This window comes from Zonotrichia albicollis, chromosome 12 (genome assembly GCF_047830755.1).
Source record: "Zonotrichia albicollis isolate bZonAlb1 chromosome 12, bZonAlb1.hap1, whole genome shotgun sequence".
NCBI lineage: Eukaryota > Metazoa > Chordata > Aves > Passeriformes > Passerellidae > Zonotrichia > Zonotrichia albicollis.
Window position 1 is genome coordinate 353,799 of NC_133830.1, and position 27,549 is coordinate 381,347.

General features: G+C 54.4%; 1 protein-coding gene across 2 annotated transcripts in view; it reads left to right on the forward strand.

Annotated features, from left to right (window-relative positions):
- Positions 1 to 27,549, forward strand: part of PLXND1 (plexin D1) — a 68,307-nt gene that overhangs the window by 28,391 nt on the left and 12,367 nt on the right. For both annotated transcript variants that reach the window (XM_074550255.1, XM_074550254.1), the window contains exons 10-27: positions 212 to 301; positions 1,114 to 1,207; positions 4,016 to 4,179; positions 4,947 to 5,098; positions 5,215 to 5,314; positions 8,343 to 8,482; positions 8,807 to 8,974; positions 10,871 to 10,961; positions 11,859 to 12,134; positions 13,036 to 13,185; positions 16,168 to 16,282; positions 17,279 to 17,386; positions 18,052 to 18,164; positions 19,316 to 19,423; positions 19,958 to 20,088; positions 20,398 to 20,596; positions 26,386 to 26,532; positions 27,256 to 27,412. In XM_074550255.1, the coding sequence (XP_074406356.1) occupies positions 212 to 301; positions 1,114 to 1,207; positions 4,016 to 4,179; positions 4,947 to 5,098; positions 5,215 to 5,314; positions 8,343 to 8,482; positions 8,807 to 8,974; positions 10,871 to 10,961; positions 11,859 to 12,134; positions 13,036 to 13,185; positions 16,168 to 16,282; positions 17,279 to 17,386; positions 18,052 to 18,164; positions 19,316 to 19,423; positions 19,958 to 20,088; positions 20,398 to 20,596; positions 26,386 to 26,532; positions 27,256 to 27,412 (2,503 nt within the window). The remainder of the gene's footprint in view (positions 1 to 211; positions 302 to 1,113; positions 1,208 to 4,015; positions 4,180 to 4,946; positions 5,099 to 5,214; positions 5,315 to 8,342; positions 8,483 to 8,806; positions 8,975 to 10,870; positions 10,962 to 11,858; positions 12,135 to 13,035; positions 13,186 to 16,167; positions 16,283 to 17,278; positions 17,387 to 18,051; positions 18,165 to 19,315; positions 19,424 to 19,957; positions 20,089 to 20,397; positions 20,597 to 26,385; positions 26,533 to 27,255; positions 27,413 to 27,549) is intronic.

Below are 27,549 nucleotides of genomic sequence, written 5' to 3' on the forward strand. Positions count from 1 at the left end.
CAGGCACATCTGGTCCGTGTGTGCTGTGGGCCAGGCACAGCTCCTGGTCTGCACCTTTGGTGTCAGGTACTGATCTCCTGTTTGACTTGGGCAGAGTTCAGGTGCAGTGACAGAATCAAGGTGGGACATGGCCCCTGCTGATGGACTGACAGACAGAGAGCTGCACAAAATGGTTCTTGCAGCCATTCTGCCCTTGTCTTCCCTCTCCTAGGAGACAGCCCTGGAGTGCCATTTTGGGGCAGACGGGACGTTTGAGGCGCGCTGGGTGAACTCCTCTGCCGTGGAGTGTGTGCACGTGCTGGTGAGTCCAGGGGTGAGCCTGCTTCCCCCAGGCTGGGGATGAGGTCTGAGGGCGGCAGGGTCTCACCCCCAGCCTCCCACCTGGCAGTGGGACTCCACTTGCTCTCTTCCCTCCATCTCTCACGCCTGCGTTTGCCCCTCTGGGCTCTCTGCGTGCGCTGATGCTGGCGGGCACACACATGTCACTGGTGCTGTATCCCAGCTCCGTGCAGGGCTTTGGCCCTCCCTGGGGCTTGGGAAAGGGCTGCTTGTTTACCTTTCTAAAGGGGAAGAGTTTAGTTCAGGCAAAAAATTTGGCCACCTTTCAGGATTGCTATTTCTGCAGCTTTTATTTTGAACAAGGAATTGGCCTGAGAAAATGCTGTGATGCTCACTGGAAAGCAGTGTGGTTGTTGGAGGGCAAACTGCACCTGCAAAATGCAGCAACCATTTGGGCTTCCACCAGTAGGAACATTGCAAGTGGAAGCTGGAGAAGAGCACTTTCCCATCACATCACCTGTATCACAGCCCCACGCTGAGAATGTGCAGACAGTCCAGGCTGCTCGTTTTCCTGTCCATTTCTGCTGAAAATAGCAGCAACCCAGGGCTCTGTGCTCACCACGATATGCACTGTGTCCTGGTGCCCTTTACTGGGACTTCAGCAAAATGATTAAAACAGCTGTCCCTCTTCTTCTGCTAAGGATAACACTCTTGTGTCTGGAGGAGCAGTGGTCAAAGAAGCCTCACAAGAAAGGTCAATCCATGGGGGTGTGTGTGTATGTAACCTCCTATTTGACTAAATTTCATAAGGTTTTGTTTGTTTTTTGTGTGCAGCTCCACACATCAGAGAAAAGCCATCGCTTCCCAGTGAACCTCCAGCTGAAGGACAAACCAGACAGATTTATCGACAGTCCAGAGATGATGACAGGTCTGAGTTGAAAATACTTTTATGCTTCTCTCATCTGGTTGGCTTGAACGACTCTCAAACCTGGGCAGAGTTTATGGCTGCAGGAGAGAGACCGTGGCTCCAGTGGGCACAGTGCAGTTCCTTCTCTCAGGCACATGCAGAAAGTGTATTTACCCAGAGTGACCCCCATGAACGTGAGCCCAGAGCCCAGGCTGGCACCCACACATCCCTGTTAGTGCCAGCCAGAGTCGAACCCTGCCCAGGAGTGCAGGCAGCTCAGGTCTCACCTGCCAGCGTGCACGGCTCAGCTCACCTGGTGCTCCCATCGGGGTGTGAGCTAGAGGGGAATCCCTCCCGGGGAGAGAAGGGATGGGGCAGGGCTCTTCCCTCAGCTCTCACAGGAGCATGGCATCGAGGTTCCACATGCTGTGAAAACTGAGTCCTTCTCTTTGCTTCCTCTGCTGAGAAGGAATAAAATGTGTAAGCACATTTCACCCCTGGCCTGTTCTCTGTCTCTGCAAAAGTGGCTGGATTCCCAAAAAAGCCCTTGCTACATCAGCAAACCGAGGAAGGCCGGCAGTCAGAGCCGAAGTGAATCAGACTCAGGCAGGGCGGGCAGGCAGGACGGGCCCAGGGGTCGGGCTCAGGGCGGGGCTGGCACAGCAGTGTGCCCGGCGGGGCTGGCACAGCCACAGCAGCGTGCCCGGCAGGGCTGGCACAGCCACAGCAGCGTGCCCAGCACAGCAGCGTGCCCGTCGGGGCTGGCACAGCAGTGTGCCCGGCAGGACTGGCACAGCCACAGCAGCGTGCCCGGCAGGGCTGGCACAGCAGCGTGCCCAGCGGGGCTGGCACAGCCACAGCAGCGTGCCCAGCAGGGCTGGCACAGCCACAGCAGTGTGCCCGGCGGGGCTGGCACAGCCACAGCAGCGTGCCCAGCAGGGCTGGCACAGCCACAGCAGTGTGCCCGGCGGGGCTGGCACAGCAGCGTGCCTGACACAGCAGCGTGCCCGGCAGGGCTGGCACAGCAGCGTGCTCGGCGGGGCTGGCACAGCCACAGCAGCGTGCCCGGCGGGGCTGGCACTGCAGCATGCCCAGTGGGGCTGACACAGCAGCATGCCCACAGGTGCCCTTGCCAAGGGCTCTGCCTGGAGCAGCCCTGCCGAGCTCATTTGCCTCTCGCCAGGGTCAGAGCTGTGGCAGAAGGGGCTGATTTATCTGAGGGGCAGAGGAGGAGGAGAGCCCAAAGAGGGCCTTCCTTTGGAGGATAGCTGTGACAGGGAGAAGGACACGAGCACCAGCGACCAGTGACCAGGATAGAAAGGTTTCCCCATGGTAAACCCCTGCCAATGGAGGAGGATTATCTTGCAAAGTGAAAATACCTGGAAATGCCAGCATGGGCAGGCATGAGATCTGGTTTCTCTGCAGAAAGAAGAGGGCATAATTGTGCAATACAGTGGTAACCCTGAGGAGGGGGTGGGACATGGGGTTCTGGCTGTGTAGAAGACTCCGTTCTCTGTGTGGGTGGCGCTGGGAGCAGGAGCCACAGCAGAAAAAGCGTGGTGGAATTCCCCTCCTCCTGCATGGAGAAGGAGCTCGTTTACATAGGCCATGTTTGCATCCATCGGAATTGGCCAGAATATTTGGAGTTCCCACGGGACTGTTGTGCTGCTCTGGCTCCTCCTTGCTTTGCTCAGGCTGGTGTGAGTCACATTAGAGAGGCTGCCTTGCATCAGAGATCTGCCAGACAAACATGGGCATCTTTTAAAATGTCTTTAATGAAATCACTGATGTAATTGTTTGTTATTTCAATGTTTATTAGCTTTTATTTTACACTCTGTTTTGATAGTCCATTGAAGGAATACAAGATCTGCTATTGGTTGGAAAACCACCAGTGTAATCCCCCGGGGAGACTGCAGATGACATGGAATAAGCTTTTATTTGTGGAGAATAGGAGAGACCCCCAGTACCAGTGATGTTTCGTTAGCATGATGCAGGCAGTGGTGGTGCTGATGAAGTTTCATTAGCACAGCACAGCAGAGCGTTGAGGCTGAGGGACTCATTAGTTGCTCAGGAAGTGCCTTAAGATGCTCCTGTGAGCAGAAGTGCCAGATGTGTCTGTTTCTGTTCTTTATGTGCTGCTGCAAAGTCTCCTGTGGGGAAAAGGGTGTGAAAGCCATGTTTCCTGAGCATTGCTGACTGCTACCTCCATGGATACCCACACTTCAGTGGCAGAAGCCTTGAGGCTGGAGAGGAAATGTAACCCAGGGCACCAGATAATGGAGATGTGAAGGCAGTATAAGAAAAACATATGGAAGTTGAGCTGCGCAGATCTGAAGGAAGAAGAAGTCAATGAAAGGGGTCTGCGGTCACAGGGGGAAGGAAAGAACTGTAAACACTGTACAAAGCATAAACTACCCCGTTTTTTGTCAATGTGGAAGCAATGTGATTGCTTTCCTGGCAGGATGGAGCCAGCTTTGCCAAGCAGCTTCCCATGTGGATGCTGAGAGTTGGAAACATGTAGCATTAATTGACAAAAGGTTCCAAGTTTGGGTGTTGCTTGTTTTTCAAGGGGGAGAAAAAGGAAAAGAACGTGCTAAATTATATTGTAGTGTGAACAAGCGCCCAGGCCTTCTGGGAAATCTGCAGGATGGTAGCCAAGGGCTCCCTTGTCTCGCTGTGTGCTCTGCTCATCCGCTGGATTTCAGATTTTGCTGGGATTCACGTGGCGGGCAGGTGGTGGGAGCGGGGAGGGGTGGAGTGCCTCAGGCTAAGCAAAGCTGCGAGAGCCTCAGGCCTGGCGCTCACGCTGTCTTTGTCTCTGGTGCTCAGTGGAGGTGTACAACTGCGCGACCGGCAGTGCCGACTGCTCCCAGTGCCTGGGCAGGGAGGACCTGGGCCACCGCTGCCTCTGGAGCGAGAGCAGCTCCAGCTGCAGGCTGCAGACCGAGCCCCCGCAGGTCGCTGAGGCCTGCCCGCCTCCGGAGATCCGCAAGGTGAGACCCGAGGGCAGCATGGAGGGTGCTGGCAGTGTGGCATGGCGTGAGGTGGCGCGTGGTGCCAAGGGTGGGACAGGCTGCACTGTGCTGCCTGGAGCAGGGCAGGATCTGCACATTGTCCCTGGCAGGGCATGGGCTCCAGGCCAGCACTGAATTATTCACTGGCTTTCTATGCTGTCAAGGACATCTTGCTAGTGACAGGATCCAGTCTTCATCATGTTAGAGGGAAAAACAACAGCAGCACAGTAATGGCCAGTCCCCTGTCCTCTCGCAGCACTGGGGTGTTGCCATGACCAGTACTCTGTCCCCTGACAGCAGTGGGGGCAGCAGCTGTCCGGTGAAACCAGTGGTGTAGGAGTGGGTTCAGAGCTGGTCTGTGGAAGAAAGCATGTTGCTTCCCAGATGTGTTTGCAGCTGAAGTCATCCTTGACTAAACCCCACTGCCCAACACAGCAGAGAAGTGTGGTGGTTTCTCCTCTGCCAAGCCGGAGCGAGGAGACTCTGGTGTTGGGTGCACTGGGCAAGCAGGAGTGTGAGGAGTGATTCTGTCTGCTTCACCACCACAGGGCTCAGGTGGTGCTTGGACACCAGGATTGGCTCAGGGATGGAGGCCAGAAGCTCCTGGTTCTCCCCTGACCCGGTCTAGTGGCAGGTGTCCCTGCCAATGGCATGAATCGTAGATGATCTTTGAGGTCTCTTCCAACCCAGCCCATTGTGGGACGCTGTGATGCTCTGACCTTGTGCCCTGCCCCTTGGTGCTGCAGATCGAGCCGCTGCGGGGGCCGCTGGAGGGGGGCACGCTGCTGACCATCCGCGGGAGGAACCTGGGCCGGCGCTTCAGCGACATCGCGGGCGCCGTGCGCGTGGGCGCCGTGCGCTGCGCCCCACTGCCCCACAGATACGTCGTCTCTGAGACGTGAGTGGGGGAGCCGGGAGGGAGCACGGCCCCTGCGTGCCCCTGCATGTGCCTGGGCCAGGCAGAGCCAGCTGCTGCTGCCCTTCACCGCTGCCATCCGCCTCCTCCCTCCACAGAGTGGTGTGCCAGACCGGAGAGGCTGCGGAGGCGTTCTCAGACGTGGTCACGGTCAACGTGAGCCGGGAGGGGAGGTCCAGGGAGCGCTACTCCTACGTGGTGAGTGTTACTTTGGTGATTCCTGTGCCCCTTAAAGTGGTGTGCAGCTCCCCATGCCTCCCCCAGCTGGCTGAGAAATAGGATCTACAACTACATCTTGGGGTCCTTAAGGAGCTGCTGAGGCGTCACCTCACCTGTGGTTACCTGTGTGGGGTGTGGCAGGGCCACAGCAGGATGCTGGCAGCACAGCCACGCTCCCAGACTCAGCTCCTGCAGGGGTCTGTCGCATTCCAGCTCTATTGGCAATTCTCCTGCTATGAAAAGGAGCTCAGTTTTCTTCTACCTCTTTTGCTGAAGTGTTGTTACAACCTGTGAGATTTTTTGAGACTTGTGAAGCCCCTTTGTGCTGTGTAAGTTACATTGCATGAACTCACATTGTTCAGAACTGATATTTTTGCTGCAGAGATTGTGTTAGTTTTTGCATGAAATAATGTGTAGGGATTACACTGAAGCTAACCCCATGTCACTGTGCAATGAAAAGCCCTTTATAACTTTGTGCTGTTTCACAAAGATAGCTTTTATCTCTATAAACCTGGAGAGAAATCCATGCATTTTTTCTCTTCCCAACATGAACCTTCTTCTTGGACAGTATTCATGGACAGCCATGCTGGGTGGGTGCTGAGAGCACGTGCAGTGCTTGGAGCCTTTGTGCCTCCACAGCAGCTTCAGCTGGGGCAGGACAGTCTGTGCTGCAAGTTGCTGGCCTGGGAGGAGACCTGGAGCCCCAGAAAACACTTTGATTCCTGGTGGCCATTGTGAGGGGTTTGGGGCAGATCATGGAGTGTGATTCTCCCACCCTGAAGCCAATGACAGATTGGGTGTTTGTTCAGGGAGTTGAGAGCATGCAGCCAGCACAGGCATGGCACACCCCAGCACCCAGCAGAGCCAGGCCTGACACTGCATGGGCGAGGCTGGGGAGCGATGGCACAGCCAGGCCAGTCTCAGCAGGCGTTCCCAGATCCCATTTCCACAGTTTCCAGGTGTCCAGGTTCACATCCCAGCAGCCCCCTAGGTTTGGGGATCCTCAGGATGTGTGTGCTGAGCTGGCACATCCCTCACTGCTGGCTGAGAGGGGGGAGAGGGGCCCCGAGAGTGGAACAGGGCTGGGCAGCTCCTTCACCAGCTCCTAACATGCGAGGAAAAGCCTCTCAGGAAACACCTGTGGAAGCACCAATGCTGAACAAAGCCCAGCCTGACCTCAGCCTGGGTCCATGGCAGCCCTGTGCCGGCAGCTCTGGGGCAAGCTTAGGGAGCAGGCTCCTCCCTGGAGAGGGAGAGGAGCCCTTCCTGCTTGGGTGGCACAGTAGAAAACTGCTGTCTCTCTGTCTGTCTCTGTCTGTCTGTCTTGTTTGTCTTAGCAAAGCTTGGAGCAGACATGAGGGAGTGCTCTGCCTTGTACACGTGTTGCGGGGGGACACTGCACAATGGAGCTGTGTCACACTGAAAGTAGCTTTCATACCATGTGCAGACCAAGCAACACTCTTGTTTCTTGGTTTTCCTCTCCCATCTGATGGCATGCAAATGGAGCAGCCTATACCATGTAAGGCTGGTCTTGGTGAGACCTGAGCTTGGGCATTGGTACAGTTGCCTGGAAAAGTTTAAAAGCCTTTCAGAACTGCCCTTCCAAGGAAGGTACTTCATGAAATACCACATACTGTTTGTGTGCTACATCTTTCAAAGTCCCCATTATACATGCCTAGAAGAGACAGAATTCAGCTGTAATTGTACTGAGGAGGAGGGAGAGGCTTCTTCAGGACGTTATAGCTGCCTGTGGATGAGCTGGATTTGCCAAAGCTGGGATAGAGGTGATTGGTGCTGGCAGTTCACCAAGAGCAGCAGCCCCTGGCTCTGCCTAAGGGGAAGGGCTTTGGGGAACAGGAATAATCCTCTCTGCTGATGCTGTAGCTGTACTTATGAATATGTGGGTTAAGGGCCAAGGCCAGGAGACAGCTGCCTGCAGACACCAGAGAAATAGAAATTAGCAAAACAGATCTGGTGGAAATGGGTGACGGTCAGAACTGACAGAGGAAATGTCAATAGAGGAGCAAAGCCATCTGAGTGTAGGACAAGAACAAGGGTAGATGTTAACACCCGGGTTTGTGTGGCAGAGACTGCCAGGCAAGGCATTAACAGCAGGCTCAGCCTGCACTGCACTGCCCACCTGCAAGGGCCGAGGGTCTGCTCTGCACGAGCGAGGGATGGGCTGGGTGGGTCTGTCTGAGAGGGAGCCACCAGTGCCCTGTGGAAGGGTCTCAGGATCATGATTTGCTCTGCCCTGGCCATCCTGCTCAAATGACTCAAACGGAGCAGGGATGTTGCCAGCAGCCTCTCCTGGGGTGCCTGTGAGCAGACAAGAGGGCTCAGTGCCACGTGAGTTATCAAAGCCTCCAGCTCATGAATCTCAGGAAGATTTCCAGGGGCTGCAAACACAGATAACATACACGCTAATTTATGCTGCAAATGGCAAGAGGCAAAGTAACTTCCCCCTCAGTTCCTGTTGCCTCAAGAGATGCAGATTTGAAGCTTCCTTAGCAGGGGTCTGATATTCAATTATCTAAACCCAGGTGGCCATTTTACTGATCTCAAGGCCGTCGTCCAGTGGGGCTTTAACATTATCCTTGCATTTAGGAGGACATGGATCTAGAAGGGCTGAGATGGTGAGGGAAGTAATGAGTGAGAAATTTCCTTTTATTGATGGACTTTGTGCTATCACTGGCTCTGGACCTCCTGCTGGAAATCTGAAGGGAATGGTGAGATCCTGGGCTCCTGTTTGGCCCCATGTTTCATTTACAGTGAGTATTTAGGGACCACTGAGAGTCACAGAGGTTTTATTTGATCTTACTCCTTAGCGTTTGTATTGCTTCTCTTCTTCTGAAATCTTGCCAGCAAAAGCTTTTGCTGTGCTGCTGTTTGAGCCTTACAGTGCTGGAACTCTTACTTGAACTTCTTAATCAATTCCCATGTACAGTGTGGAATATCCAGCTGCAGATTTACCAGGCTAGAAAACAGATTTCCCCTCTGTTTTTAGCTTCCTGTGGTGCAGTCCATAGCTCCTCTGAATGGCCCGAAGGCAGGAGGAACAAGAGTGACCATCAGAGGCAGCAGGCTGGATGTCGGCTCAGAGCTCCGTGTCCTCATCAACTCCTCCAAGCAGTGCACGGACCTCAGGTGGGAGCAGGGCTGGGGGCTGGCACTGGGGTAGTGATGAGAGGTTGGTATTGTCCCCCAAGAAGTCAGGCAGAGCGAGGGTTTTGGTGGGGGACACCACTGCATGCTGGCGTGGCATCCCCTGCCTGCCCTTCCCTCAGTGTGCTCGGGCCCAGCGCCGGGGGCTGAGCTGCAGCTGCCCTCAGCAGGCCTGCAGGAGCAGCTGGGTGGCGTGGCACTGGAGCGAGTGCCATGCCAGCCAGCATGTCACCTGTCATGGGGGCTGCCAGCTGCCTGTCAGGGTGTGTGTGAGGCCAGGCTGCCGCTCACCCTCTGTCCCCGCAGCCGCACGGACAGCAGCATCACCTGCACCATGCCCGCCGCGGAGCTCACCGCGGCCGTGCCGGTCTGCGTGCAGTTCGAGAACAAGTCCTGTGCCAGCCACAACATCACTTTCAAGTATGAGAAGAACCCGGTTATATCGGACATCAACCCCAAAAAGAGCCAGATCAGGTGAGATCCTGCCCTAGCTGAGGCAGCTTGGGAAAGAGGGGGTGAGTTCCAAGGGGAGAGGGTCCTGCCAGGAGTAAGGGGCTTCTCAGCCCTGGGCTGGACAGGTATAGAGGGCACCTCAGCTTGCTCTTGGGGTGCTCCAGGGTAACCCCAGCACAGGAGAAGAAGAAATGTCATACACCAGGATTGTACATAGCTTATTTTGATGCATTTACAAGTGGGAAAATGTCAGCCTTGGTAACAATACTGTGGTATTGTTGGTAAAAATACAGCCTTGGTAACACACCTCATGAGTGTTTTGGGGAGGCCCAGGTGGGGGCTCTATGAGACCCTGAGGATTTTTCTTGGCAGTAAAACTGCTGGAGGATGAGATTTGTAATTTTGGATTTCAACCTTCCCCGAGGTCACAGTATTTAATTTTTAAAGTGTGTTGCTTTTAGTTTCACATCTCAGTGGAGTTCTCAGACTTCTGTTCATTTGGATACCATAGTGAAATAACCGCCCTCCTCACCTGTGGAGGCTGAAAAACCCAGGGCTGACCAGGAAATCTGGGAGGGCAGCAGGACATCGCTGAAAGCACAGCCAGGGCCGAGCAGGAGCAGGCTCTGGTGGTCTGACCCTCTTGGAACAAAGCTCTCTGTTCCCAAGCACAATGCCAAGGCTGCAGGCTGTGGGAATGCTAGGGCAAAGGCAGAGCCATGACTCAGCCAGGCTTCCAACTGCTGAGCGGCTACAGCAGTGTCTAAAAAGAGACAAGGGAAGAATGTCCTGCCTGCAGTCACAAAGGAAACCACTGGGGTGTTCCTCAGTCACCTTAGTCTGCTTCCTTGGTACTTAGAGCCGTTCCCAAATTTCAGAGAATGAGGATGCCAACTGCAGGCTCTCTCCAGCCTCTGGCGTGGCTCTTGCAGTCTGACTGCTTCAGCACCTTGCTGGACTATTGACCATGAGGTGCCAATAATTTGTGTAAAAATTTAGCTGGTTCTGATTTCTCTTACCGTATTGATAAAATAATCCATATAACCAAAATCAAAGCCAATGCAAAATTGTACACTAGTCTGCAGATGTGACAGGCTAGTGAGAAACTTGGGTCATAACTTCCTAGTGATATCCCCAGGCTTCAGAGAACCCTGGGGCCTCGTGCCCAAAGTCACTGTGCCTGGAGTGCTCTTCAGATAACAGGACTTCTGAGTCTTGCCTGTTCCCTGGCAAATACTCCAAGAAAGTCAAATGTGATATGGGGAAGGTTGATCTAGGGTGCAGATGAGTGGTGATGGTTCTCCAGCCCTTGCTCTGCCTTGTGCACATTGGGGCTGCTCATTAATCTTGTTAGTTGACTGCACAGTGGGAAGCTCATGTGTTGCATTCCCCCCAAGCAGATTCAAAACACAGCAATTTTCACATTTTGATCTAAATCATAACTTCCTGGAAGATGTAGGATGAGGGATGTTTCCCTCTCCAAGTCTCACAGTTCTGTGTGGGTTGCTGCAGGGCAGGGGCAAGGGGGGCAAGGGCAGGGGATGTGTCCTGGCCATCACTTTACAGGTCACTTCCATGGCCAGTGGCCAGGATGCCTGCTGCATACCCTGGCATGCAGAGGCTGCTCTTCTGGACAGTGGGAAGGAAGGGGGACAGCTCACTGATGCTGGAAGAGGCTCCCCCCTTTCCACCAGAGCATCTGCTCCTCCTTCCTTCCTTTCTTCTGTGACATTGTGGTAGCTGTGTAGGTAGCTTCCTACTTGTGCTATAAGTAGAAGACTTTGGCCGTTGGGTCACATTTTCTGCTCAGGCAGTTTGGAAACATCTCTGAGAAAATGACGGGAGGAAGATGCAGCCCTCGCATCCCACTGCTGCACTGTCCTCTGCAGTCAGCCTCTCTTTCTTCCCTTGTGGCAGCGGGGGCAGGATCATCACGCTGGAAGGCAGAGGCTTTGGGCTGGTGCAGAACGTGTCCATGGCTGTGCGTGGCATCGGCAGGGAGCACACGGTGGGTGTGTGGGCCGGCTGTGCCCCGTGTGGGCAGGGCTGTGCCCCATGTGGGCTGGCTGTGCCCCGTGTGGGCAGGGCTGTGCCCTGTGTGGGCCGGCTGTGCCCCGTGTGGGCAGGGCTGTGCCCCGTGTGGGCCGGCTGTGCCCCATGTGGGCCGGCTGTGCCCCATGGGCAGGGCTGTGCCCCGTGTGGGCCGGCTGTGCCCCATGTGGGCCGGCTGTGCCCCGTGTGGGCAGGGCTGTGCCCCGTGTGGGCAGGGCTGTGCCCCGTGGGCCGGCTGTGCCCCGTGTGAGCCGGCTGTGCCCCGTGTGAGCCGGCTGTGCCCCGTGTGGGCCGGCTGTGCCGTGTGGGCCGGCTGTGCCCCGTGTGGGCCGGCTGTGCCCCATGGGCAGGGCTGTGCCCCGTGTGGGCCGGCTGTGCCCCGTGTGGGCTGGCTGTGCCCTGTGTGGGCAGGGCTGTGCCCCGTGTGGGCCGGCTGTGCCCCGTGTGGGCAGGGCTGTGCCCCGTGTGGGCCGGCCGTGCCCCATGGGCAGGGCTGTGCCCCGTGTGGGCAGGGCTGTGCCCCGTGTGGGCCGGCTGTGCCCCGTGGGCCGGCTGTGCCCCGTGTGGGCAGGGCTGTGCCCCGTGTGGGCAGGGCTGTGCCCCGTGTGGGCCGGCTGTGCCCCGTGTGGGCCGGCTGTGCCCCGTGGGCTGGCTGTGCCCCATGGGCAGGGCTGTGCCCCGTGTGGGCAGGGCTGTGCCCCGTGTGGGCCGGCTGTGCCCCATGGGCAGGGCTGTGCCCCGTGTGGGCAGGGCTGTGCCTGCTCCAGCTGGGAAGGTGCGGGCCTGGCCGTGCCTCGGGGCGGGCTGGGAGCGCTCTGGGCTGGGTTCTGACGGGCTCGTGCTGCTCTTTCAGCGCTGCAAGGTGCACACGGACACGGCCATCACCTGCCCCTCTCCAGCTGCCTCCAACGTCACTGCGGGGACCAAGCCAGCCCCTGTGGATTTCTACCTCAACGGGCGCCTCTACGCTGATGAGCGCTCGGCCCTGGATGAGGAGATGTACCCCGAGGAGGCCCTGCACGTCAGCAAATTCAGCCTGGGCTACTACGCTGACCCCCAGTTCTCCACAGCCAAGAAGGAGAAGTGGATCAAGCACCATCCTGGCGAGCCCTTAACTCTGGTCATACATGTAAGAGGGTGGTGGTTACAGCTCTGCTTCTGTCTGCGTGCTGCCATCTCCACCCTGGGCAGCTCCTCAGTCCTAAATACCAGCACGGGGACTGTCCACAGACACAGGACAGAGAAAGGCATGGATGGGAACTGGGGTGGCAGGAGCAGCTGATTTTGGCTCAGCCTGCAGCTTCTGCACCTCTCCACCCCAGGAAATGGTCTGGGGATGCCTTCTCAGGCATGATGCCAGAGAGCTGCCTGGGGAGGGTGCTCTAGCAAGGGGCTAAATTAAATACTGGACATGTGGAAAAGAACTACAATGCCCTGGCCTGAAACCAGGCAGGTGCTGCAGAAGGGCCTGACAATAGGTGTTTATTCCTGCAGTAACAGATCATTCATTCTTCTCTTTTGGCTACTGAATTCAGCTCAGCGCACAAGGAAGTTGGGGTGCAGAAGCTGATTGGCCTGGACAATGAGCAATAGTAATTCAAAGGCCATTGTTTGCTGCAGGATATCCTAATGGTTTGCAACGTGCTCCAGAAATGTGCTCCCCCTTTCTCAGGCTTTGCAGGCGCATCCCCTGGCTGTCCCCTCCGTTGTACATCCTTCCCCCCTCCCAGATGGGTGCTTACATCCTTATCTTCCATGCACAGCAGGTCCGATCAAAAGCAGATTTTTCCAGGTTCCATGAGGGGCTTGTTCATCCTATGCCCCATGCTGAGTGAAGAATGGGAAACAGGAAAATGGGGAATGGCCTGGTTTTGGCTTTCCTGCAGAGTGCTGGAAAAATGTCCTTGGTGAGGGAGAGTCTTCCCAGGTCTGCAAAACAGCAGGGAATATGGAAAGTAAGGCAGGAAGATCGATTGCCATTCTGACTGCTATGCTGCAGCCTGACATCCTGATTTTTTTCCTGCCTTTAGAAAGAACCTGACAGCCTGGGCCTGGAGAGCAATGAATACCAGGTGAAAATCGGCCTGATCTCGTGTGAGATCCAGATTGTTTCAGACAAAGTCATCCACTGCTCCATCAACGAGTCGCTGAGCTCCTCGGAGAGGCAGCTGCCGGTGACGGTGAGTGGGCTCTGCGGGCAGGGGGGTCCCTGCACACCCTGTGTTCCCCACACACCCCTGCCAGCTCCAGCTCGCCCTGCACACCCTGCACACCCTGCACACCCTGCACACCCCTGCCAGCTCCAGCTCGCCCTGCACACCCTGCACACCCCTGCCAGCTCCAGCTCGCCCTGCACACTCTGCACACCCCTGCCAGCTCCAGCTCACCCTGCACACCCCGCACACCCTGCACACCCCTGCCAGCTCCAGCTCGCCCTGCAGGAGGCTGCCCAGGGGAACAGCGGCCAGAGCAGGCTGTGCTGCCGCAGGGCAGCGGTCAGCAGGCTGCAGGGGCTGGGCTGAGGGCTGCTCCGAGCCAGCACTGCCCGCTGAGCTCCAGTGCCGTGCCCGGGGACACTGCTCAGCTCTGAGAGGCACACTGAGGCCTCAGGCAGGCAGGTGTGGTGGCCTGCACTGATTTCCTGCTCCTCATGGGATGTGTTTGGGGATTTCCTTGCAGCTCTAAGCCATCGGCTCTGCCCCACCAGCAGAAGGGCTGTGAGTGGCCATGAGAGCCCACCCTTCACCCAGCTGGGTCTCTGACAGGAGGGTGACAGCAGCACTCAGGGCTTCCAAAGGCTGCTGCTTTCTTGCTGCTGAGTTCAGTGTTCAGGGCTGCAGTTTCTCTTTGTGTCTGCAACTGCCCACAGTTTGTTACTGTCCTGTTTTCCAGAGGGCTGGACTGAGCTGCTGTGCTTGCCTCAGTTTCCCTCATGTCAGACCCAGCCCGTGGCCACGCAGGGATGTGACCATGGCTGTGTATCTGGAGAGAAAATGCCTCCAGCCCCATGGGAGACCCCCACTGCCCTCTCCCAGTCCGTGTGCCGGCAGGGGATGGATGGGGGCCTGAGGCATGGGCAGGGAGAGCAAGGAGAGCTGGAGGCAGCTGCAGAGCTCTGGAGCTGGGCTGCCCAGGAGAGAGGCACAGTGCGCTGCCAGTTTGCTGACAGGATTGTCCCGTTTACTGCCAGCACTCGGAGGTGTATGAAATTCTGTTGCAAACTGGAAACATGGAAATGCAGAAGTAACAGAATTTCTTGAGTCATCTTAACAGGAATTTTAAACAGGGTAATTTAAAAACATTTTTTTGTAAGAACTGAGAAACAGGGGAATTCCTTTGTGGAAGAAAAGGAATTTTTGAGTTTGCTAGTCTTGGTGTGACATTAACCAACCACGGCAAGTCCCCAGGAAGCAGGAGAGTGATACCCAGCCCTAAATATCACAAGGGTGTTCAGAGTGCACCAGCAATGAAGGTGCAGCTAGTTAATCTGCTTATATTCATACCTGTGTGGCTGAGGCCCTTGCCTGCCGTTCCACGAGTGGCTGCTGCTTTGTCACACACGAGAAATGGCTTTGGTGACACAGGGCAGGATCTGCAGGGGCCTTGCCTGACTCGCACTGAGTGTTGAGTAGAGCTCTCCAGCTACACTAGAGAGACTTGTCAAGACATTCAGGCTCATCTTTGTTTATGACCAAACAGTTTAAGCGTTGAATTAAACAGCAGCTGAGGGATTTTTTTTCTCTGAAAAATGCGAAAGGCTGAGCTGGTGAGGGAAGAAAGACTCAAAACACCTTAAGGAGCTGCCTCATTGCAGCATTTCAGAGGGAAAAAGTGGAGATCCTGAGGCTGGGCGTGTGGCTGTGAGGCCGCTGAGTGAACCTGCCCGGGTGCTCTTGCAGTGCTGTGGCTCGTGTCCCTGGCCAGCACCACGGCTCTTGGACAGTGTGCCAGGGTAGAGACCAAAGCTGTCAGTGCCTGGAGCCTTCCCCTGGCAGCAGCCATGCCCTCACCCATGCTCCCAGAGCTAGGGCTGGATTTCCCTCAGGATGGAGCTCTGTGTCTGGTGGTGCAGGTGGTGGAAGATCCTGCTTGTGGGCAGCTTTGGTCCAGTGGCTGAGAGCTGCTGGAATTTCACCCCAGTGGGCACCTTTCCCAGAGGCATTCCATAACACAGGAAATGAAGATTAATTTTGATTAATCGAGTGATTAATTAAAATAATAAGATATTGGAGCTCTTTCCCACCTGATTTCAAGGTTTTTTTCCCAAGTTTCTCTCACTTCTCGTTCCTTGGGAGAAGTGAAACTCACATTTCCAGAAGCGAAAGCCTTGTGTGGTCATGAGTTTTCCTTATCAGATGATGCTGTGGAATCCTTTCATCCCAAGGGCCCAAAGAGCTGTTTGTAAACGGCACCCAGTAACTTGCCAGCCTGTGATATGTGCTGGCCTCTTCCCTTCTGGAGATCAGGAGACCCAAGGACTGAGCTCCAGTGGTTTGTGCTTGTTGTCACAAGAAGTACAGGCTGGGAGCAGAGCCAGCACCTTCTGACACCCCTTTCACTGCTTTAGCCACAAGATCATTACTCGGCTATGGTCTAGTTTGTTTTTATTCCCTTAGTTTATTTGTATTTCAAGGACTTTAAAGTTGCTTAACCCTACTTCTTCTGGGTGGCAGCCGTTCTGATTTGGGAGGAGAAAAGCGAGTGCAGCAGGCCTCCAAGGGCTGTTCAGAGCCATAAAGAAGCTGATGATTAGTGGAAGTGATTTTCTAGTAAGAGCAGCACAGGCAGCCTTGGGCAGTGCCAGGGGCTCTCCAGGAAAGGGCTGTTTCTCCTGGGGCAGGTGCAGTGGGGCCACGGGACCTGCAGTTCTGCCACCAAAGCCCCGTGCTGGCGCTGGGCTGGCGCCACTGCAGCATCACAGCCTGCTGGTGTGGCCTTGGCATGCCCAGAGCCCAGGAGGGAGCTGGGCTCCCTGGAGATGCCCAGGGTGTGGCAGTGAGGGGCACAGCCCGGCTCCCTCCCTCGCTCCGGGCCTGGGGGGCTGTGCCAGCTCGCTCAGAGTGAGGGTCTGCTGAGTGCTGCCCGGTGTCCCTCCCTGCTCCCCGCCCTTTGGCAACCTGCTGCTCAGCTCCTGCTTTTCCTGCCTCCTTCTCCTTCCTCAGATCCAAGTCGGAAAGTTCAACTACACAATTGCCATGCTTCACCTTGGGGGAGGAGAAACCGCCATCATTGTCTCCATCGTTATCTGCAGCATCCTGCTGGTCCTCTCTGTTGTAGGTAAGGGAAAGAAAGAGATGTTTCCAGGCTGTGGCAAGGTTTTTCTCTTTGCATGTGGAGGCGTGAGCTCTGAGTGCTGCAGTTGTGCAGTACCTGAAGCTAGTCTGGGTGCAGCAGGTATGGCACACAGCTTGTGCTAGGGCCACAGCTCCCTGCAGCACAGAGCTTTTCCTGGCTGAAACCACAGCTCAACTCTGTTACTTCAACCTGTGATATTTATAAACTTACCCTTTTCCCCAAATACTTAGTAGTTACTATAATACAAAAGAAAGAAGGATGTGAGAAACTGATCTTGGTCACAGGCATGGTTGTCCCAGACCATTCTAAAGGTGCTCTTAGGCCAAGATCCTGGCATCGGGAACAAGCAGTGGCAGGTGCCTGGCCCAGTAGGAAGAGCAGAGCCAGCATCCTTACCTGCAAATCTGAAGCAGGCACATGAGTGTACGTACCTGGCTGGAAGCTTGCTGCACACCTTTGTCCTTGGGCTAGGGTCCCTGCTGATCACATGCCCAGAATGACTGCGCAGCAAGAAACCTGCCAGTTCACAGCAGATGAGGGCTTTAGAGTAAGGATTTAATTTATTTTTAACAAAGGCTCTAATGCACCCTATTTACTAGCTGTATCACCCATTATTAGAAACATATTTCTGGAGGCATGGGAAGACTGTCAGATATGAACACTGTAATACAGGTGGCAAACGTCCTCAATTCTGTATTCATTAATCAGCTGGAACACATTAATACACAGTTAAGCTGAATACCGACAGCCCAGACCTAAATTGAAGATGACAGTTACAGCACGATCATTAAATTCCAGCTGGTTCTACTTATTTACAGATAATCGACAACTGCCTGAGCAGATACCAGTCTGGTGGTAGGTGTGAAACCAACTCTGGGTTTAGCTTTCTGCACTTGTGTCAGGGAGAACTGCTCTGATCCCAGTTGCAGCTGCTCCTGAGCCCGGGTCCAAAAGGCTTATTCTCTTCCTCGTTTCCAGCTCTCTTTGTGTTCTGCACAAAGAGCCGCAGAGCTGAGCGCTACTGGCAGAAAACCCTGCTCCAGATGGAGGAGATGGAGTCGCAGATCCGCGAGGAAATCCGCAAAGGTAAGTCACTGTCTGGGTGCCGAGGAACCATGGCTAGGAGCAAGATGTCAGGTTAGCAGGCTTGAAGCAATTCACCTTGTGCTCTGTAGAAGTTTATAGAACTATTTGTAGGAGAATTTCTGTGATCGCCTGTGAGTTTTTACAGGGTTTGGGAATGAGGCTCAGTGGCTGGAAGTGTGGCCCTGCCACTGTCCTGCTGCCTGGCTTGGACAAGCCACTGATCTCCAGTGCCACCAGCTTCTCTGCCCTGGGTTGATGGCCCTTGGCTGTGTCAGAGGGTTGCTTGAAGGTCACACCAGCCTTCAGCGTGCTTTCCTCTTGGGCGCAACAGAAACTGCAGCATGCTCCTCGAAGAGCAATGGCAGAAGAGTTCCAGTGTTGGCACCCGCCGCCCCACAGTCCATGATCATGCCACATCGGCTGACATCCTGTGCCGAGGGCACTGGGGCTCCTGGAGCACAGAATGTTCTGTCAAGCTGGGGCAAGGTGTACAGGCTGATGGTTAAACCCCCATGGGAATGTGCTGCTCAGAGCAAACGGCTTCAGCCCCCGCAAGGGCACAGCATGGCAGGGGCAGAGATGGGATGTGCTCTGCTTTCCAGTGCCAGCCTCTCTCGGCTGATGAAGGACTGGGCTCTCACCATCTGTGGGTCTCTTTGTACCAGGTTTTGCAGAGCTGCAGACAGACATGACAGACCTGACCAAGGAGCTAAACCGCAGCCAGGGAATCCCCTTCCTGGAGTACAAGCACTTTGTCACCAGGACGTTCTTCCCCAAAGTAAGGAGACAGCGCGTGTCACGGGCTCCTCATTGCTCCCAGATATGTCCCACCCAGTTTAGGGCTCTGCTACAGGGCCTTTACAGTGTCACAAAATCATTCCACTGTTATGTATTTACTTGTCACATATTTCAACCTTAATTATCATCAAAAGTGGAGCCGCACCTCCTGGGGTGTCACACAAGGTCGAGCTTGCTCGCACATGACAGAAGCTGGCGGCAGCTGCCCCAGGAGTTGCTCTGGCTTCCTGTTTGGGGCCATCGCACACCTCCTGTGAAAGAGCTCCCACACAATTACAGTGCTGGGGTCTCCTCCCGAGGGCTCCAGTGTCACCCCACTCCATTCAGCAGAGGCTGAAGGGTGGCTGAGGGGTGAATTGGCAATCAGGAGAGGGGCTTTTTGTCCCATGCAGGGTGCCCCCAAGCATTCCCAGCAGCTCGGCCAGTCCTCGGGAGTTCTTTGGATGTCTCTGTCTCTCCCTTCCTGCCTGTCCAAGGTTGTGTGCGTGGTGCTCCCAGTGGGATGTCCCAGTGTGTGTGCCCGGGTCCTGCAGCAGACGTGCTGGTGCCGCCGCTCAGTCCCCGGCTGCTCCGCCTGTGGCTGTGTGCCCTTCACTGCAGCTGTATTTCACCCCCGAGGCACTTGTGTGTCAGTGCTGAGGACTGAGATGATGATTTATGACTGCAGAGTGTTTCATTAGTAGCTATTACTCAGGTTTTGCTGTTACCCAGTCTCCATATCTCTGCACACTAGAGGCTTTAAGATTCAGGCTGGTATATAAGTGCTAGATATTTAAACATTTATCCCATCTGTTTTAAAAGTTACATATGTTGAAACACCCAGAACTCCTCTATTTTGATATAGTCTTCTGTAAAGCTTTCTCTTCTGGGAGTTTTCTAGCTGTCACATTACTCTATTTGCAGTCTTCTTGCCCTCGCAGCCTTGCGTCTGAGCAGACGTCTGCCTCCCCCCATCCTTGTGGTGTTTGCTCATTCAGGAGGCTCTTGCAAAGTGTCTCAAGGCTCCATAAGCCAGCCCTGTGCATGTCTTTGGAATGGGTGGCTTTAGTCCCAGTGACATGTCTCCCCATCTTATTGCCCTGAGGGGCACAGCCCACAGGTGCCCTCCCCTAACGCTGTGCTTGGTTCCAGTGTTCTTCTCTCTACGAGGAGTGCTACATCCTGCCACCCCAGCAGCTCAGCTCCCAGGTGGGCTCCCAGGTGCAGGAAACACATCCACTCCTGGTGGGGGAGTGGAAGGTGAGTAACCCACTAACAGAACCAACACTTTTGGGTGTGGCTAGCCGTGAACACAGACCAGCCCTGGATCAGCTTTGGCTGGCTGGAGAAGGCAGATCTGTGAATCTGCTCTTGTGGAGAAGCGTTGGCCTGGGATCCTTCCTGGCTCTGTAACCCTGAGGCTGCAGTAAGGTTTCCCTAGAACTTCTGAAAGCTGACCAAACCCAGCCCTCTTCACCTCTCCTTGTACAGCCACTAATTGTTTTGTTAGCCCTCAGCCACACTTGCTCCATCTGTCTCCTAGTGGGGCGCCCCAAACTGGCCCCAGTGCTCCAGGTATGCTCAGGAGTGCTGAACAGAAAGGAATGGCCACTGCCACTGACCCAGCTGGTGTTCCTTGCCAGCAAAGCTGCTGGCTGTGTCAGGTAGAGGGAAGGGCTCTTCTACGTAGTATCTCTGTGCTCAGTAGGGGTGTCCCTGCCGTCAGGAGGGATAAAATGTGGAGGAAAACAACAAGCAGGGCTTTCTTAGTCTGCCTTCTAAATTTTTGTTCAGGTTCCTGAGAACTGCAGACCCAACATGGAAGAAGGAATTTCTCTGTTCTCCACCTTACTCAACAACAAGCACTTTCTCATCGTATTTGTCCATGCTCTCGAGCAACAGAAGGACTTTGCTGTCAGAGACAGGTACAGGCTTCAGAACCAAAGACTTGTCTGGGACTATGTGTTTCAGTGGATGGTTGAGTCACACTTGCCTACACATTTCTGCTAGAGATGGGTGGCCATAAACCCTGAAGAGCACTCACTGATTTGGCAGTAAGAGTGTGCAAGCTGACCTGAGGTCCTGCAGCACTGAATGAGGGTTGGAACTTCTAACACCATTAAGAAGGCTCATGAATAGTGTCTGAAAGACTGCCTTTGTGTGTTGGGTATTTTAGTGCCAGTCAGCACTTCAGTCTCGTTGGGGCTTGAGTCCTGTATCATTCTGTGTTTCAGGTGTAACCTGGCCTCCCTGCTTACTATTGCACTGCATGGGAAACTGGAGTATTACACCAGCATCATGAAGGACCTCTTGGTGGATCTAATAGATGCTTCAGCTTCCAAAAACCCCAAGCTTATGCTGAGGAGGACAGAATCTGTGGTGGAGAAGATGCTCACCAACTGGATGTCCATCTGCATGTACAGCTATCTCAGAGTAAGAGAACCAGTCCCTGCTGTGGTGGGAGCAGGGATGAGGGATGCAGGGGGTAGTGTAGGACCTGACACTTGCTAGCAGTGCCACTCAAATGGTCGCTAGCACTTGGCAAACTGAATGATTCACGTGTAGGAAAGCAACCTGAAGCTCAGTTGTTTCTCCAGTTCTGCCCAGGATTTTGGTGAGCTTAGTCTTCATGGTAGCCAGAGCATGGATCAGCATTTTCACTGTGCTTGAGAAGAGCCATAGGGGACTGAAAAATAATCAGAGTGGCTGGAGGTTTTGGGCCCCACGTGGTTTTGTGCTGTTTCTGTGGCCAGTCAGTGTGTCTGCCTCGGGAGGCTCAGAAGGGCCGAGGGCACCACGGCAGGGGCTGCTCTGTGTCAGTGCCCACTGGTGTGTGGGGCCTCTTGTGCAGAGGCATCCTCGTGGTTCTGCACAGATCTGAGCAGGAGAGCTGGGGTGTCTGTCCCAGAAGGCTGAGGTCTTCTCTTGGTAATGAGCAGGAAAATGTTTGGCATCTCAGAGCCATCAGCAGTCCATCTGCTCAGTGCTTTATCTCCAGCATTTGCCAATTCTGTTTGGAATTCCCCAGAAGAATTGAGCAATAACTTAATTGATTCCACAGCAGTTAATTGGAGGATACCCCATTATGCCCACGGGAAGAGCCTTGAAAAAGCCTTTGAAAAAATCTCTTTTCCCAAAGTGTCTACATCCACAGAAGTGGTTCTGTATTGTCTGCATACATATTGTGATGTCTTCTTATCCCAGATGATCACTTTTTGTCCTAAAGCCAGTGGTTTTGTAGTTCATAATCTTTCATTCTAGCCGACACAGTTAGCCAGTCTAATAAAAGAAGAGTTACAGGAGTGGATGAGGATGACTGTGCCAGTGTAGCCCGGCTACCCAGCTTGTAAGGATAGAAAAGAGGAAATCAGTAAATTTTTTTTTAATCTTCAGATTTTGTGCCTGTAGTTAACCACTGGAGAAAAAAAAAGTGCTGATTTTCCCTTTTGGGGAGGGGAGACCACATGTGAGGCATCTGATCCAGCTCCAGCTTGTGCTAAAAATGGACATTGTGCAAGAAGGCTTTCTCAGGGAAAAAAGAAAAAGAGGAAAGTGGAGCCTTATCACGTGGGCCTGAAGGCTTGAGCACATTACACGGCTCACTAATGGAGAGGAGCTCCACATGCAGGCTGGGCTGGGGCCGGGGGGCTGTGGCCATGCCCGGGGGGCTGTGGCTGTGCCCGGGGGGCTGTGGCCGTGCCCGGGGGGCTGTGGCCATGCCCGGGGGGCTGTGGCCGTGCCCGGGGGGCTGTGGCCGTGCCCAGGGGCTGTGGCCGTGCCCGGGGGGCTGTGGCCGTGCCCGGGGGGCTGTGGCCATGCCCGGGGGCTGTGGCCGTGCCCAGGGGCTGTGGCCGTGCCCGGGGGTCTGTGGCCGTGCCTGGGGGGCTGTGGCTGTGCCCGGGGGGCTGTGGCCATGCCCAGGGGCTGTGGCCATGCCCAGAGCTGGGCAGTGCTGCTGTGAGCTGTGGGCTGTGAGCTGGCTTCCCCCAGCCTGCAGAGCGAGGATGAGAACAGGGTATGGTGGGAGCAGGGCTGTGAGGTCCTGTGAGGTGACTGGGTCCTTTGCAGAGCTGCTGGGCTGCTGGCTGAATGTGCATTTTCATCCACCTGCAGCAGGTTCTTGGCAGGGGCTGAGGCTACACGCTGTGTTTGCAGTCCCCTCCAGGGCTCCCATGTCCAGCCTGAAGCCATGGCACTGCAGAGCGCTGCTGCAGCCTCCTTCCCATCTCTGAAAGCAAATGCACAATCAAGTTGATTTCCAGGAGACTCTGATATCTCACATGCTCCACAGTGACGGTGGGATCAGAGGCGACACTGAGCTGCTCCTGAAATATGAAAAGGGAAATAAATTGATCAGACGGGAGTGTCTGGAGAGAAAATTTATCCCAGGTGACACAAGCCCAGCTGTGCAAAGGGACAGGAGCTTGATCCAGATCAGCAGAGCTGGCATCTTCCCCACCACACAAATGAGGACGGAGCTGCTGTGGTGGAACAGACAGCACCTCCTTCCACACGGCTGGTGTCAGCTCAGGGCTGTGATGTAAATGGCAGTGATAGCCAAAGGCCTCCCATGTGCCTTGTGTTCCTAAGGATCAAACTCTGCTGCCTTCGGAGAGGCATTTCTTGGTTAAAAAGAAGGCTTGCCTGCCTGTAGCTCTGCTCTGTCAGACATGTGATGATGGGCCTGGTTTTCATTCCTGAATTATCCCCATTAATCACAATGTCTATTTGAAACAGCTGCTGTGAAAGTCCCCGCCGTTGTGCAGTGGAAAAATTCCAAGTGCTTGTATTTTCCCTTGTAAGTCAACGCTACATGCTCAAAACATTTGTTTCGCATTAATGCTCTGCCTAACAGCCCGTCCATTTGTGTTTTGGGGGAAAATGATTTGAAGGAGCTGTCTTCAGCTGGGAAGGAGCTGCTGGCCACAGGCATTCGTGCCTGCACATGTGGAGGGCACCTGAAGGCGATGGAGTCCACTGGCAGGGCTGGCTCAGTGTGGGAGGGGTTGGGATGGGCTGGCAGGGGCTTGCTGCGAGGCACGGGGGCTCAGAGGAGACTTGCAGCATTTGCACAGTCAGTGCAGAACTCTGTGGCTGCAGAACTGAGTGAGAATCGTAGATGAAATGGTCCCCGTCTCTACTTTGTGCTACAGTTTTGGTGGAAAAAGCTTTTAAAGAAAGCCTTCTCCATGAGCTACCATGGTACCATTGTGCCTGGCTCCTAACAGGGTTGGGGAGTTAAAGGAAAAGTAGGGTTCTGGAATTTGGCTTTTATGTCTGGGTCCAAGCTTACCCAAGTTTTGCATGTGGGATGGAGGTTCTTCATTTCACAGAATGCAAACAGATAATTGTCCCAAATTTAGCAGGCACTTGTGATAAGCAGCTGTTTTCTGTGCTGTTCCTACCCTAGGCTCACCAAAACATTTTGGAAATGGCTGTAGTGTGTTCCTGGGAGGACATCTATAATAACTTGTCAGAGTTGTGTTAATAGGGCAGCAGCATGTGAATCCAGTCTGTGCTCTAAACCTTTTTGTTTTCCCAAGCATATAAAACCGAAGCCCTCCCACGCTCCGTGTGCGTGGAACAGTTCAAGTCCTGCCAGCCTGAACTGTGCTTTCCATTACTGCAGTTATTTCAGTGCCCTGGGTGGCTTTAAGGGCCCATAACAGTTCAGTCAAAAATGAAAATGAAGTCTCATTAAAATACATTCACAATAGGAGGAAAAAAAGGCCCCAGACTGTGTTTTTTTAAGTATTTTTTTGTCCTGAATCAGCACTGATCTCTTCTGGTTAAACTTCCTTTCTCCTAACTAGCCAAGTCCAAAGACAGTTTTGATTCCTTTCCAGATGAGTTTTCCGAACAATGCTGGAGGTTTCACAAGTTTGCCATTTTATCTCTAGTCCCTGCCTGCCAGCCCTTCTTTCCCCGCTTTGAAATTCGCTGTCTGATTAGCACTTTTGCAGATTTCCCTAACATCCCACGGTTCCTGAGCCTGAAAGCCAAAAAGCCAAACCGAAATAGCATCTCGGCGGAGGAGCGCTGTGTGCAGCGGAGCTGCGTCCCTGTGGGGACATCTGGCCTGGGCCAGTGCTGCCCGTGCACCCCGCAGGGGGCTGCAGTGACCCCCAGCCCCACGGCTCCCAGGGCAGCCTCGTGTGAGCAGGGGGGTGCCCCAGGGCCAGCCTGGCCCACGCAGCCCATGCTCATTGCAACCCATGACAGCTCCCATATCAGCAGGACTCGCCCTTTTTAAGGTTTCTGGAGACTGCAGTCTCCCTGTGGCTGGAGCTGCCCGTGGCAGGGATGGGAAGGCTCCAGAGCCCAGCCCTGAGTTTAGCCTCAGGTTTGTCCCTGCTGACATGGGACACAAGCAGGGTTCCTGTTGGTAGCATGGCCAGTGTCAGAGACTGATGATCCCATCTGCAGGGCTAGCCCGTGGTGTCCTGCAATTTGCAGGATGAGGGCAGTGTTACTGCAGCCCAAGGAGATCTCCATGTCAGTGTTGTCCCCTTGTTATATCTTGCTTCTGCCTTTGTCTCCAAAATGAACTCTTTGTGTCTTCTGCACATTCTTCACTCCTTGTGGTGCTCAGCTTCTCCACTTCCTGACTCCACACCTTCCTCTCCATTCTGAAAGCCATGCCTTCCTGCATTCCAGCACCCGCAGCCCTGCTCTGAGCCCATTTTGTGCTGCCTGCTCACAGGAGCATTGCAGGAATCATTAAACCCCTGCAGCAGACCCAGGGAGCTTCCCAGTATTCATGAAGTTCCCCTTGACAAGGAAGTGAGTGCCCTGCTGGCACAGACGGCATGTGCCCACTGACAGCCCTGCTGTATCACCCTATCATCAACCACACCAAATGCAGCGCATCCAAATTGACATCGAACTAATTGCTTTAGCAATTAGCAATTTTATAGGGCAATTAGAATAAAAGAATCACCAAGTTTTAATTAAGAAGCAGATTGAACAGGATTTAGCAGTTCCTAGCTGAGAAATATCAAAACCGTGGGGTATCTGTTGTCTTGAGCAGGCTCTCAGATGGCAGGCCTGTGTGTGCAGGGGGGAGGCTCAGAATGCATAAATGTGCAGAATTTGCACTTGCCTCTTTGGAAGGAAATTGAAAGTGAGCGTTAGGGAGAATGGGGTGTACTCTAACACTGAAGAGTTCCTTAAGAAAATAGCTTGTGTTTCCCTCGCACATCAGTGCGGCAGGCAGAAGTGGCTCAGAAATTTGGCATTAAACTGCGTAGCTGAATCACATCAGAAATAGATGCTCCCTGGTATATTTTTTGTTCTTGCTGCAGGAGTGCCACAGTTCACCTTTCTCCCATGAACTTAGGTTTGATGAATGTAAGGAGTTAAATGGTGTGTTTGCCTGCTGTCACATGGGAACAGCTTGTTGACCTTGATCCTCTGTTTTTCTGTGATGAGGGCTCTGCTGTGGTATGAGAAGTATGAGCGCTGGTTCCCAGAGCCACAGGCCCAGACTGTGGGCTGACTCCCATGGAGTTCAGTTCAAGCCAGGCTGTGCAATGAGGGGTTTGCCTGACATGTTCATTAGAAAGCTGGGTGCCCAAATATCTCTGTTCTTGGGTTTTTGTGCACACCAACCCTGTCTTGTCCTGTTGAGTGCAGCATGTTGTACAGTCTGCACCCTGTCAGATTGCAGGAAGCATCTCTGTAGCACAGTATGCTAGATTCTCCCTGTTCCTGTGTAATTCACATGTAAATTAATGCACATTTGCATTTTGCTGAGTATCATGTGTGCATGTCCCTGCTCAGCACAGCCGTGCATATGCCCCTGCCTTCTGAGCAGCACCCCAGCTCTGCCCCTGAGGCAGCACGGGCTGGCACAGCCCTCGGTGGCATTCCACAGCTCTGGTGCTTGCTGCAGAGCTTGGCTGGGGTGTGTTGATGCTGACAGCTACAGCATCCCCAAAAACGGCCTGCGGCTGTTGTTGGCTGTTGTGTCCTCTTCCCCATCTGCGCTGTCATGTTGCCACAAGTCTGAAAACTTCTGAGCAGCCTCAGAGAGAGGCAGGTGGGAGCTGGGAGGCAGTGGCGCCCACCAGGTGTTTGCAGCACCTGGGGTGGACTCGTCCTGCTCCCTGGTGTGCAGAGGCACCTTCACTGTCCACACAGAGCCCGTCCCTGCTGTGCTGCTGATGGACCTGTCACGAGCAGGTCCAGTTTGCTGACTTGGTCTTCTTTCTTTTCCCCAGGAGACAGTTGGAGAGCCCTTCTTCCTGCTGATCTGTGCCATCAAACAACAGATTAACAAGGGTTCCATCGATGCCATTACAGGGAAGGCCAGGTACACCCTCAACGAGGAGTGGCTGCTGAGGGAGAACATAGAGGCAAAGCCGAGGGTGAGTAGCCATGTGCTGGGGCTTCCCCAGAGCTGGGCTGAGAGGGAGATGCCATGCTCACAGCGTTTAGGTCTGCACAGCTGCTGAGAGGAGGACCCACCCAGACAAAAGGAAGAGAGGGTTTCTTATAGAAAGAGTTGCTCTCCTTGCCCTGCAGCTTTGGGCTGCAACTGAGGCAGTAGCTGTGCCTCCCTGGTCTCCGAGCAGGTGTCTGTGGCAGCCTGTAGGCCCTCACAGCTGCCTGTCTTGCTGTCCAGGAGCTCTCAAGGGCTCCCTGCACTGCAGCAAACCCATCCTGCAGCAGGCTTAGCACTGGATCCCGTTGCATCAAGCAGAGGCTGAGCAATGAGCTTTGGTGGTCCTGTCAATCACCAGTTGGAGCCAAGCAAGTGAGGACACAGCTGGTAATGGGGGCTGACCCTTCCTCCTGCCTGTGGTGGTCAAACCCCATCACTAAGACAACACGAGATGGGGCTGCTCTGTTGCTCCCTGAGTTCTCCCACCTTGGTCAACAGAGCCCTCAGTCCCTGGGGCTGTAAATCAGTGTTTCTCATGCTGTAAAGCATCGATGGCCACATTAGTTCAGCCTGATTTCCATCAGCCTGGGGCCCAGGGCACACCAACCAGAGCTGTGCAGACACCACAGGTTCCAAGCATTCTTGGGAGCCAGCAGAGCCAGGCAGATTGTTCCTAACACAGCCCTAACACAGCCTCTCCCTGCAGAACCTCAATGTCTCCTTCCAAGGCTGTGGGATGGACTCCCTGAGTGTCAGAGCCATGGACACGGACACACTGAGTCAAGTGAAAGAGAAAATTCTGGAGGCCTTCTGCAAGAACGTCCCCTACTCCCAGTGGCCAAGGGTGGAAGACGTTGACCTCGGTAAGGACCAGGTGCAGGGCACCAGCCACTCTGTAAAAACAGATGAAGCACCTGTAGTTGTGCAGCAGCTGTTGGTGCCTGTCAGAGCAGTGGGTGAAGCAGCACGGACAGGAGGGCAGACACCAGGGCAGCCATGC